General features: G+C 44.9%; 1 protein-coding gene across 1 annotated transcript in view; it reads left to right on the forward strand.

Annotated features, from left to right (window-relative positions):
- LOC149463049 (filamin-B-like) overlaps nt 1–13,306 on the forward strand; it is a gene marked incomplete at its 3' end in the record, with an annotated part of 254,729 nt that overhangs the window by 143,992 nt on the left and 97,431 nt on the right. Inside the window, exons 5-6 of the mRNA XM_089676035.1 lie at nt 727–845; nt 11,188–11,265. Of these exons, the coding sequence (XP_089532161.1) occupies nt 727–845; nt 11,188–11,265 (197 nt within the window). The remainder of the gene's footprint in view (nt 1–726; nt 846–11,187; nt 11,266–13,306) is intronic.

The raw sequence follows: 13,306 nt of genomic DNA on the forward strand, positions 1-13,306 counted from the left end.
TCCACATCTCCATTGACAACCAATTTAAGGAGGCAGGTCTCTATTGATCACTGTTTTTAATGGGATTTCAAACAAATCTGCTTCAGATAAGGAGGGTAGAAAATGTTTCTTATGAACTTCTGTATGGTTTTAAAAAAAATAGTTTAATGACAGTATAAACCAGTATAAGAGGTGGTGTAACTTTTAAATAAAGTACATTTTTAGTTTTTACTGAAAAAAAACCAAAACATTGCCCTTACTGTTTATACAATGTTCATTTTAAGCTTTACCAGCACTTTTTCAGACTGGCACGAAGCGGGGGAGGCTTTACCTTCTCTAACACCTGAGCAGGGTTTCCAATAAAGTGGTGAGCAGGTAGAGCTTGGTAAATTTCTGGATTGTGGTGTTGGGCAGGAAACACAATAACTTTTTGGAAAGGTAGCTTTGTAAGGAAGCTTAACCTATACTGAAAGTGCTGGTGGTGTATAACAAGTGAAATGACATATGGAACCATACTGCTAGAAAATTCAGTCACTGTGCTTGTTCTCTTTAGAAAGGATCCACTAATTCAAAAATAATCCCAAAACAAAGCAGTATTAAGAACGTTTTGTGAAATGTATCATTTATTTCACATATTTCTAACTGCTCCATTGTTTGTGCATGTTTTGTGTCAAAGCAAAAAAGAGGAGCGTGCCAGAGATCCGTGACGTCCATAACTGAAGTGTTTTATATTTAATATTTTTACAGGTGTGGATCCAACTGGAAACATGGTGAAAAGACCAGCACCATTCACTGTGGAAACAATCAGTGCTGGTCAAGGGGAGGTCCTTGTTTTTGTGGAGGACCCTGAAGGATTAAGAGAAGAGGTTGGTGTTGTAGGACTTCACATAGAAGTCTTGTAAGGAAAATGTCAAAGCAGCTATGTGGTGTCACTTTGTCATAATTTTCCAAAGTATATTCCAGATCACTCTGAACCACACTCAGATCACGCATTTGAAGTTCTACTTAGGAATTGCACCTTGTCCATAGTGAAACCGTGGCAGGCTTGTTTCTTTGTTCACATTGCTTGCTATGTCAGTGTTTTTACTATTTAATCGTACTTGTCAAGCATCATTATTGTTCACTGGATGGGAACCAGATGCAATACATTAATGGCATCCACTCCCAGAGAGGGATGCATTCAACGACAGATTGTTATAAGTGCCTATTAGGGAATTCAAAATAATAATTTATTTATAATATTTATTCTCCTTTCATCGTTTTTTTGTTTTTCAAATCTTAAAAATGCAAACGGCTAAGAATACAGTTAAAATATTTTTTGTGCACTAGCATAGTGGTTTACCTGCAATTCTGGTCCGTTTGTTTTATAATCCTTACTTCCCTGTCAGGCACTATACAACACCCCGACCATTTACTGCACTCGGAGCATTACGTCTTGGTTTGCATTGCACTCAAAGCAATACAGACTGTGGATAGTGAAGGGACAGCAAATCATCAGGGGTCTCTGTGCCCTCTTTTCATATTGGCAAGCTCTGTTTTTTAGATGCACAACACTATAAAATTAATTAAAATCTGATTGGCTTACAGTGGTGCCTCTTCCGCTACCAATTTTTAATGCTGCTATACAAAGCATTACAGGAGTCTAGTAAAGACAGACTGAGGTACTATTTAAAGAGACCCTTTCACTGAAGGGGCGAGAGGAAAACTGCTGAAGATGTGAAGTGTGAGCACCAAGAGTTTCTGAAAGCACACTGTCACCAATGAATCTCAGGAAAAGCTTTGGCACTTGTTGACTGCATTGCCTGCTACTTTCTGACTTCTGTGCATTTCTGTCAGCCAGTAAGACTGCCCATCACTATGATGGGCCAATAGATATTCATGGGGGGTCCTCATACGGTATAAAATTTCTTCTCATAATATACTCCTCACAAGAAATTAGTCATTCTCCCAACTACAAGAGAAATTTGAGTTGCTCTTTAAATTACTATTCCACTATTATCAACTTTGAATTGTACTTTGAGTGTAGCAGAGCATATAATAATTAAACACTTCTAACCCTTTTTGAACAACTTCTAAGAAGGCCAGATACCCCCAAACTTAGTTTCTGCTTACTATCCAACCCTTACTACTACTTCAAAGACCAGTTAACAGGCCCAACTTAAAGGAGAACTAAACCCAAAAGCATGAATGCAAGATGTTGCAGCTCAGTCATTAGAATTTTTTTTCTTTTTTTGTGCTAAAAGCATTTTCAGTAAATACAGAAAATACCTGTTGATCTTGCCCGGAATGCATTGTACATGTCTTTTATGTGAGCTGCACTGAACAAAATCTTCCTTTACAGCTACCTTCTATAAACGACCAGTAGCCCTGCCCCCCAATGTAATAACATTAAAGGGGTTCAAACATGTTTGTAGTCCATATCAGAAGAGCAGCCTAGGGAGACAACCTTCCATAGATACCATGGAGAACTGGCTTAGCCAATAATGCACAGGAAATGTGTGATGGAATACCAGTTGAAAGTTAAGCTAACGAAGCTTGAAAAATAAAAGTGCAGCCACCACATCGAGGATTAACAAACTGCAATATAATACATTTTTGTGTTTGGGTTTAGATGCACTTTAAGTGGTCTTCGCCATTGCTCCAAATTACTGTCCAAGACGGGTCAGAATTTGAAGACACATAAAAAAAGCTGTGATTTCCTAAAGAGTGATGAAACTGAAATTGTTCCTTTTTTGTGCCCATTATACAGTCAGGTCCATAAATATTGGGACATCGACACAATTCTAACATTTTTGGCTCTATACACCACCACAATGGATTTGAAATGAAACGAACAAGATGTGCTTTAACTGCAGACTGTCAGCTTTAATTTGAGGGTATTTACATCCAAATCAGGTGAATGGTGTAGGAATTACAACAGTTTGCATATGTGCCTCCCACTTATTAAGGAACCAAAAGTAATGGGACAGAATAATAATCATAAATCAAACTTTCACTTTTTAATACTTGGTTGCAAATCCTTTGCAGTCAATTACAGCCTGAAGTCTGGAATGCATAGACATCACCAGACGCTGGGTTTCATTCCTGGTGATGCTCTGCCAGGCCTCTACTGCAACTGTCTTCAGTTCCTGCTTGTTCTTGGGGCATTTTCCCTTCAGTTTTGTCTTCAGCAAGTGAAATGCTCAATCGGATTCAGGTCAGGTGATGGACTTGGCCATTGCATAACATTCCACTTTTTTCCCTTAAACTCTTTGGCTGCTTTTGCAGTCTGCTTTGGGTCATTGTCCATCTGCACTGTGAAGCGGTGTCCAATGAGTTGTGAAGCCTTTGGCTGAATATGAGCAGATAATATTCCCGAAACACTTCACAATTCATCCTGCTGCTTCTGTCAGCAGTCACATCATCAATAAATACAAGAGAAGCAGTTCCATTGGCAGCCATACATGCCCACGCCATGACACTACCACCACCATGCTTCACTGATGAGGTGGTATGCTTAGGATCATGAGCAGTTCCTTCTCCATACTCTTCTCTTCCCATCACTCTGGTACAAGTTGATCTTGGTCTCATCTGTCCATAGGATGTTCCAGAACTGTGAAGGCTTTTTTAGATGTCGTTTGGCAAGCTCTAATCTGGCCTTCCTGTTTTTGAGGCTCACCAATGGTTTACATCTTGTGGTGAACCCTCTGTATTCACTCTGGTGAAGTCTTCTCTTGATTGTTGACTTTAACACACCTACACCTACCTCCTGGAGAGTGTTCTTGATCTGGCCAACTGTTGTGAAGGGTGTTTTCTTCACCAGGGAAAGAATTCTTCACTCATCCACCACAGTTGTTTTCCGTGGTCTTCCGCATCTTTTGGTGTTGCTGAGCTCACCGGTGCGTTCCTTCTTTTTAAGAATGTTCCAAACAGTTGTTTTGGCCACGCCTAATGTTTTCGCTATCTCTCTGATGGGTTTGTTTTGTTTTTTCAGCCTAATGATGGCTTGCTTCACTGATAGTGACAGCTCTTTGGATCTCATCTTGAGAGTTGACAGCAACAGATTCCAAATGCAAATAGCACACTTGAAATTAACTCTGGACCTTTTATCTGCTCATTGTTATTGGGATAATGAGGGAATAACACACACCTGGCCAAGGAACAGCTGAGAAGCCAATTGTCCCATTACTTTTGGTCCCTTAACAAGTGGGAGGCACATATGCAAACTGTTGTAATTCCTACACCGTTCACCTGATTTGGATGTAAATACCCTCAAATTAAAGCTGACGGTCTGCAGTTAAAGCACATCTTGTTCGTTTCATTTCAAATCCATTGTGGTGGAGTATAGAGCCAAAAATGTTAGAATTGTGTCGATGTCCCAATATTTATGGCCCTGACTGTACATTTATTTATTTATTTATCGAGTTTATATAGCGCCAAAGGGTTTGCTCAGCGCTGTACAATAGAGGGGGGACAATACATGAAACAGAACAGTAACATCAAACAGTACACAAGGGGTAAGAGGGCCCTACTCTTTCGAGCTTACAATCTAGGAGGGAGGGGGTAGAGGCACAGGAGGAAACGGCTGTGGGGGATGGAGTGGTAGGAGGAGGGAAGGGCAGCGGCTGTTAGGTGAGGGTGGGGTAGGCTTCCCTGAAGAGGTGGGTTTTCAGGGAGCGCCTGAAGGTGAGGAGGGAAGGTGACAGTCTGATGGATTGGGGTAGTGAGTTCCAGAGGATGGGGGAGGACCTGGAGAAGTCTTGCAGTCGTGCGTGGGAGGAGGAGACCAGGGATTAAGATAGGAGGTCCTGTGAAGAGCGAAGGGTACGGGTAGGGTGGTACCTGGGAATCAGGTCGGTGAGGTAGTTAGGGGCAGTGTTGTGAATGGCCTTATAGGTCAGGGTGAGCAATTTGAATTTAATGCGTTGGGCAATGGGGAGCCAGTGGAGGGAGAGGCAGAGGGGGGTGGCAGAGGTGGAGCTGCTGGTGAGGTGGATGAGTCTGGCCGCTGAGTTCAGGATGGTCTGAAGCGGGGAGAGCCTGCACTGGGGTAGGCCGGTGAGGAGGGAGTTGCAGTAGTCCAGGCGTGAGATAATCAGGGAGTGTACTAATAGTTTAGTGGTGTCTGGGGTAAGGAAGGAGCGTATCTTGGAGATGTTCTGGAGGTGGAGCCTGCATGTGTTTGTGAGAGATTTGATATGAGGTTGAAAGGAAAGGTTTGAGTCCAGAATGACGCCAAGGACCTTGGCTTGCTGGGCGGGATTGATGGTGGTGTTGTTGGTAGTGATGGAAAGGATGGGGGGGGGGGGGGCGCGGGCTGGGGGGAAGATGAGAAGCTCGGTTTTGGAGAGGTTGAGTTTGAGGAAATGGAGCGACATCCAGTCAGAGATGTCATTTAGGAGGTGAGTGATGCGGGCGGAGAATGTGGGGGTGAGGTGAGGGGTGGATAGGTAGATTTGAGTATCATCAGCATAGAGGTGGTAATTGAAGCCGTGGGAGTGTATGAGTTTGCCAAGGGAGGAGGTGCAGATGGAGAAGAGAAGGGGTCCAAGGACAGAGCCCTGGGGGACCCCAACAGAGAGGGGGAGTGAGGAGGAGGTGGCACCGTTGTAGGAAACGCTGAAGGAGCGTTGGGATAGATAGGACAAGAACCAGGAGAGAGCGGTGTCTCTGATGCCAAGGGAGAGTAGTTTATTAAGGAGGAGGGGGTGGTCGACTGTGTCAAAGGCCGCGGAGAGGTCTAGGAGGGGGAGGACAGAGTAGTCGCCTTTGGCTTTGGCGGTTAGTAGATCGTTGGTGATTTTGAGGAGGGCAGTTTCGGTGGAGTGTAGGGGACGGAAGCCGGACTGTAGTGGGTCAAGGAAGTTGCTGTCAGTCAGGTGGGCGCTTAGGCGATCGAAGACCAAGCGCTCAAGGAGCTTGGAAGTGAGTGGCAGCAGGGAAATTGGTCTGAGGTTGTTGAGGTCAGTGGGGTCCAGGGAGGGCTTTTTGAGTACGGGGGTGATGTGCGCATGTTTTAGGGGGGTGGGGAAGACGCCAGTAGAGAGGGAGAGATTAAAGATGTGGGTAAGGGAGCAAATGAGGGAAGAGGGGGGTGACCGGAGGAGTTGAGAGGGGATAGGGTCCAGGGGGCAGGTAGTGAGGCGGGCTTCTGAGAAGACTCTGCTGACTTCCTCAGTGGTAGTAGGGGTGAAGGAGTGCAGTGATGGGGGGGTTACGGTAGGCAGGGCCTTGGGTGTGGTGGGGGGCAGTGCCGTTGCGAGGTCAGAGGAGGGGAGAGATGAGGGGGTGATGGAAGGGGGGAGGCTAGATGGGGAGGTAGATTGCAAGTTGACTATGTCCTTGCGGATTGCGTCAATCTTGTTGTGGAGATGAGTGGCAATCTCGTGGGCGGTAAGTGAGGTACTGAGTGGAGGAGGGGGGGAGAGAGCAGGGAGTTGAAGGTGGAGAAGAGTCGGCGAGGGCAGGTGGAGAGGGCGTTAATCAGGTTAACAAAGTAGGCCTGCTTGGCGGCGTGGATGGAGGAGGTGTAGGTGAGGAAGGCAGATTTGTAGAGGGAGAATGCATGAGGGGACCTGGTTTTGCGCCATAGTCTCTCCAGCGCACGACTGCGACGTTTGAGGCATTTATTGTGGTCGTTCTGCCATGGTTGGAGCGGTCTGGGTTTGATGTTGCGTGTGGTTAGGGGTGCCAGAGAGTCTAGGGTAGCTGATAGTGAGTCGTTGTACGTGGAGGTGGCTAGGTCAGGACATGACAGTGGAAGGATGCTGTCGTGTAAGCGGTCGGCAGCCGAGTGGAGGGGGGCCGGGTGCAGGTTGCGGAGGTTGCGGCTGGTGATGGTTTGGCGCACGGGGGGGGGGGGGGGAGTTAGGGGAAGGGGAGGTGGAGAACGTGAGGAGGTGGTGGTCGGAGAGAGGGAAGGAGGTGTTAGTGAAGTGGTTAAGGGTACAGAGGTGGGAGAAGACGAGGTCCAGGGTGTTCCCATTGATGTGGGTGGAGGATTGAGTGTATTGTGTGAGTGTGGAGGAGGTTAGGTGGAGGAGTTGGGAGGTAGCTGGGGTGTTGTCATTGATGGGGATGTTGAAGTCCCCGAGGATGATGGTCGGTAGCTCAGAGGAGAGGAAGAAGGGAAGCCAGGCGGCGAAGTCATCCAGGAAGCGAAGTCATCCAGGAAGCGGGCTATGGATCCGGGGGGCCTGTAGATCACTGCGATCCTTAGGGGGGTGGGTGAAAAGAGCGGATGCAGTGAGCCTCGAAGGAGGAGAAGGTTAGGGAGGGGGGGTTAGGGAGGACCTGGAAGGTACTCAGCGGTGATAGGAGCAGGCCGACACCACCACCTTTGTGACCGCTCAGTCTTGGTGAATGGGACCAGACGAGACCTCCATGGGAGAGTGCCGCAGGGGAGGTAGTGTCAGTGGCCTGTACCCAGGTTTCGGTGATGGCTAGGAGGTTGAGGGAGCGGGAGATAGAGGTCATGGATGGCAGTTAGTTTGTTGCAAACCGAACGGGCGTTCAGAAGTGCAACCGAGAGAGGGGGGATGGATGCGGGGAGGAGGTGCACAGGTATGAGGTTGAGGGGGTTGCGGGGGCAGGGGGGTCCCTGGAGGGGGGGAAAGGTGGTGAGGGGCCAGGGTTCGGGGAGATGTCCCCGGCGGATAGGAGAAGGGTGAGGAGAGTGGCATGGGAATGGGAGGTGTAGGAGCGTGTGGGTCTGGTAGTGGTGGCACGTGGGTCGACCGGGGAGTGGAGTACCAGGAGGAGGTGGTGAGTGCCGTAGTGGGGAGAGGGCAGAAGTGAAGGGGCAATGTAGAGCTGTTTTGGGGGGGTGGGCGGGTAGAGGGAGGCGATTTTTGGGATGGAGGAGAGGAAGACGAGGAGGAGAAGTGCAGGTGGCATGCTGGGGTGAGTGCAGTGCTGTTCGGGTCGGGGGAGGTGAAGGGATATGGGTCAGGGCGAGGTGATGTGGAGAGTCTGTATCACCGTGGAGGAGTCCACTAGAGTCCTTCTGTAGCTGCAATCTGTGAGTGCAGTATGCTGGCGTCAGAGGGGTCTTCAGTGGGTCCGGTGGATCGGCGAGTGGAGGGGTCGTAGGGTGCGATGTCTGGGGGTGTTGGTAGGCTATACCTAATAAAATGAGTATATGCTCCTCTGCAATATGCTTTAGGGAGTGTGGAGAAATAGCTTTTTCCACTTTTTCTGTACTTGCCACTCTGTCTGGGACTTCTCACTGAAAGGCAATGGCTTTATCCCCTCCGCTCTGGAACTTCCCAACGTTTCCTGTCCTAAAAACTGTCTGTTAGGCATTATTGGTGACCTTTGAATTTCTAAATAAGCTAAAGTGTTATTACAAATACTGTTATGCTGGGAAGTCCATTCAACATGGAATTTTAATCCCCCCCCCCCCTCCTTTTCATGCTTGGAGAAAATTTAATGATGGTTCTACCATTCTAAAAACTCGCTAATGAACTAAGGAAAAAGCCACAGATCTTTGAAAAGGTATGCGTTACATCTACCCATCCGCTTATTACTCTAGATCCAGGAAACTGCCTTAACCCTACAGATGCTATTAGATTTTGAATGTTGCGGTTGTGACTTTTTTGTACTGGTCTTAAAATACTTGTAGACACCCTGGTACGTTGAGACGTGAGAGACAACGAAGTGTTGTATGTTATTGTACAGTGAGGAACAGAAGTATTTAAACACCCTGCGATTTTGCAAGTTCTCCCACTTAGAAATCATGGAGGGGTCTGAAATTCACATTGTAGGTGTATTCCCACTCAGAGACAGAATTTAAAAAATAGAATTCAGGAAATCACATTGTATGATTTTTTTAAGAATTTATTTGTCTTGCACTGCTGAACATAAGTATTTAAACACCTAAGAAACCGCAAGAATTCTGGCTCTCAAAGACCTGTTACTGTACTCCACTCATTAATCTAACTTAGTAGCACCTGTCTGAGCTCTTTAAAGACACCTGTCCACCCCACAGTCAGTCAGACGCCAACTACTACCATGGGCAAGACCGAAGAGCTGTCAAAAGACACCAGAGACAAAATTGTGGACCTCCACAAGGCTGGAAAGGGCTACGGGGCAATTGCCAAGCAGCTTGGTGAAAATAGATCAACTGTTGGAGCAATTGTTAAAAAATGGAAGAGGCTAAAGACGACTGTCAGTCTCCCTCTGACTGGAGCTCCATGCAAGATCTCACCTCGTGGGGTATCACTGATAAGAAAGGTGAGGAATCAAACCAGAACTACAAGGGAGGAGCTGGTCAATGAAATGAAGAGAGCTGGGACCACAGTTTCAAAGGTCACTGTCGGTAGAACACTACGCCGTCGTGGTTTGAAATCATGCATTGCGCGGAAGGTTCCCCTGCTCAAGTCATCACATTTCCAGGCCGTCTGAAGTTTGCCAATGACCATCTGGATGATCCAGAGGAGGCATGGGAGAAAGTCAGGTTGTCCGATGAGACCAAAGTAGAACTTTTTGGTCTAAACCTCACTCGTCGTGTTTGAAGGAAAAAGTGTGCGTTGCATCCCAAGAAGACCATCCTTACTGTGAAGCATGGGGGTGGTAACATCATGCTTTGGGGGTGCTTTTCTGCGAAGGGGACAGGACGACTGCACTGTATTAAGGAGAGGATGAATGGGGCCATTTATTGTGAGATTTTGAGCAACAACCTCATTCCCTCAGAGCATTGAAGATGGGTCGTGGATGGGTCTTCCAACATGACAATGAACCGAAGCACACAGCCAGGATAACCAAGGAGTGGCTCCGTAAGAGGCATATCAAGGTTCTGGAGTGGCCTAGCCAGTCTCCAGACTTAAATCCAATAGAACATCTTTGGAGGGAGCTGAAACTGTGTTGCTCAGCGACAGCCCTGAAACCTGACAGATCTAGAGGAGATCTGTGTGGAGGAGTGGGCCAAAATCCCTGTTGCAGTGTGTGCAAACCTGGTCAAGAACTACAGGAAACGTTTGACCTCTGTAGTTGCAAACAAAGGCTTCTGTACCAAATATTTACACTGATTTTCTCAGGTGTTCAAATACTTATGTTCAGCAGTGCAAGACATATAAATTCTTTAAAAATCAAACAATGTGATTTCCTGAATTTTTTTTTGTTTAATTCTGTATGAGTGGTAATGCACCTACAATGTGAAATTTCAGACCCCTCCATGATTTCTAAGTGGGAGAACTTGCAAAATCGCAGGGTGTTCAAATACTTCTGTTCCCCACTGTATGTGCTTTACTAAAATGAACAAAACACATCTTAAAAACAAAATACACAGGGTTTGGGCTTATCAGCAAGTGCTGACACTACCTAAAAGTGTCGAAGCTTTGCCTGTTAGGCCAGGTCTTCATCTGTGACAGAAATTTTAACAAAATATTTTTTTAACTATGGTACAAAGTCTGAAAAATTTTATTTTAAAATCTGTAAAGATCCATCCTCCCCTTTTTTTCAAAAAAAAAAAAAAAAGTTGGAGCCCACTTGTTGGGACCCCACCTTGGTAGTTTATAACAACCTGTCCAAAATTGGCTAACAAAACAGTCAGGGCCATTCCTACCTCAAGGTGGAGAACCCCTTTAAGTAGGTTTTGAATAACATGCGTCATTTTCCTCTTCATGTAGTAAGATGTAGGAATAAAAGTAGATGTATGCCTCCTGATTTTATATATTTCAGGTTCATGCACATTCGTTTTCATCAGTTAAACTCAAAGAACTTTAATTTCTTGCAAAATAACCTAACCTGAACTGCATATACTTGCTTCTTAACACATGGCATGTAGAAGCAGTTTGCTATGTGAATGGCATGACCTTATATTTATTCTGGTACTCTGCATGCTTTGCACTAACTGCCTTTTTTGTGTGTATGGTACCTGCATGTCCCTGTTTTACACATCTGAACCACAAAATATAGTCTTGTTTGCATTGTTTCTTTGTATTATCTTAATAAATAGGACCTATAGTTAGAACTTGCTATTCAGCTGCTTTATGGTCCGTTCACAGATCAGTGTATGAGCAAATAGAATGTCCCCCAATCTATTTCTCCACCTCACCTCCAACACATTCATCAGCCTTTTGTTTTATCTTAATGAATAAAGCCCAGTTGTTTTTCCAAATGATGTAATTGTGGATAAATGTAATATATAGCAGTTATTCCAAGTATGTACAGTATTCTAATAATGCCGCTTACTAGTTTATTCATTAACCCATGTGTGTCTTTGTGAAGGCCAAGGTCACAGCCAACAATGACAAGAACAAGACTTTCTCAGTGGAATATGTACCCAAAGTGACTGGTATGCACAAGGTAAACGGTCGGTTTATTATTAATAATTTATTATTATTCCATGCTATTGGGGCCTGACAATTTCTGTAACTCATATAAGTGTAACAAAAGCTGATGCAAAGGAAAAGGGTTTCTCAGCTTAATTCATTTAATTCCCCAGCCTATTCTGACACAATTTGTTTTCATCTTTCATTTTATTTCAGAGGTCTGATGTGAGGGGCATCCCCCTCACATCAGACCTCTGAAATAACCCTTTAGCCACTTGGAGTATCATGGTGTGTGATGGGAGTATCTTGGTGTGCAGTGGAAGCAGAGGGTGGTAGTGGGGAGTCCCAGGTCGGCTTTTGCATGAGGGCACACAAGCTTCAAACTACACTTCTGCATAAAACATTTAACCCCTTGACGCTGACGTAACACAAATATGCGAACTCACAGAACTGGGCTTTTTTCAATGGGGCCACATATTTACGTACCTGTCTTTCTGCTGGCAGCGCGCCACACTGCGCGCTCCCAGCACAAAGACCGCGGTGTCAGTGAGAGCCCCGGGCCCCATTCTAACTATCAGGATCCGGGTCACATGATCGCTGTGATAGCCTCTCTTTCTATGAATGGAGGCGAGAGATGCATTGTAGCTCTCTAACTCCTGGCAAAAAAAATTTTTTGTAAAATAAAAAGATAATATTAAAAAATAAATAAATAAATACCTAGATCAGGGTTTGTTCTAGTTCAGTGCCAGGGTAAGTGTTTGTTTGGGTCAGGTTCAAAGTTCCTGATCTAAAAATAAATAAATAAATATTTGGTGTCAGTGTGTTTTTAGGTAAAAAAAACAAAATGTGCACTATTGTTTCTGGGCTGTACTACATGTACAAACAACAAGTAACATACACATATATGGTATCGCTGCGATCATCAAGAGTTGGAAAATTTATTTTGGGTTGCTCTTTGATGGTAGGTTATGGTAGTAACAAACATGCAGCTAAATTTAAAAATATTTTTCTTTTACTATTTTTTACTGTTTTCCTTGGATATATCCTGATTTTTTTTTTTTTTTTTCCATGATCAATTACCACCAAATGAAAACCCAATTTGTCCTGAAAAAAACAAGGTATAATTCACCTGGATGTACAAAGTAGTTGTGATGTGTACCCTTAGGTGTGAAGGGGTTAACCTACATCTCCTGGTGTTTAACCAGCACCATCATGACAGAGCTCAGTGTGTTTTTTACAAACCTATTCCCTGGTGTGGGCTGCACCAAATGCAGCAACATCACAGCCCACCATCACCCACTTCATTACAAAGGTCAAGTTTCATCCCAAGGGATCCCTTTACTGATTTTTACCATTACTTAGAGGGTGTTGTATTTAGGGCCGTTTAGTTTATATCATTTGCCCCTTTTCAGGCAGACCCGATCAGAAAATCCATACAATCCTATGCATAGGAGGGTCCTCTGTGGTCGATCTGGTCCACTAAAAGAATACAAGAGGATCTGTCCTCTTCAGTTTATTTGGATCTGAGAGTAGACAGGTGTAAATGGAAAGAGGAGTCTTGGAGCAGAGCGGGCTCTGTCTGTGTCTGCTCTGCAGAAACTAAGTGGACACGTATGTGTCATCCGCCTGCTGTACTCCGATCAGCAGAGTATCTGTGAGGTGATCTCCTGCTGATCTGATCAGAATCCACCCCGTGTGAAAGGGATCTGTGTCTGTTTGTTTTCCTGCTCATTTGCTGTGTGTCAAATATGAGCCCACAGGCAAGAGCAATGGTTCTTCTGTTATAAATGGTGAATGTTTGATAGGGATCAAAGACAATAAATGTTGCCAAGATCTGAATTCCTATTTTGAGAGTATGAAAAATGCTTGTTTACAAAAAAAAAAAAAAAAAGAGGGACTCGCTCTGATGGCTTTGTCAATTAATCCATCTAGAGAATAGATCTTAACTCAATGTACGAGGGCTGTACCGAAAGTAATGCAATTAAGCATAACTTTTTTTTTTTTTTTTTAACTTGCATAGGTCGTTCAAATTTCACATGTTTTTATAGTTACTCTTCCTCTAAAATAACTCTTCT

The sequence above is a fragment of the Staurois parvus genome, unplaced genomic scaffold (assembly GCF_062004578.1).
Source record: "Staurois parvus isolate SC_StPar_1 unplaced genomic scaffold, SC_StPar_1.0 ptg000162l, whole genome shotgun sequence".
Taxonomy (NCBI): domain Eukaryota; kingdom Metazoa; phylum Chordata; class Amphibia; order Anura; family Ranidae; genus Staurois; species Staurois parvus.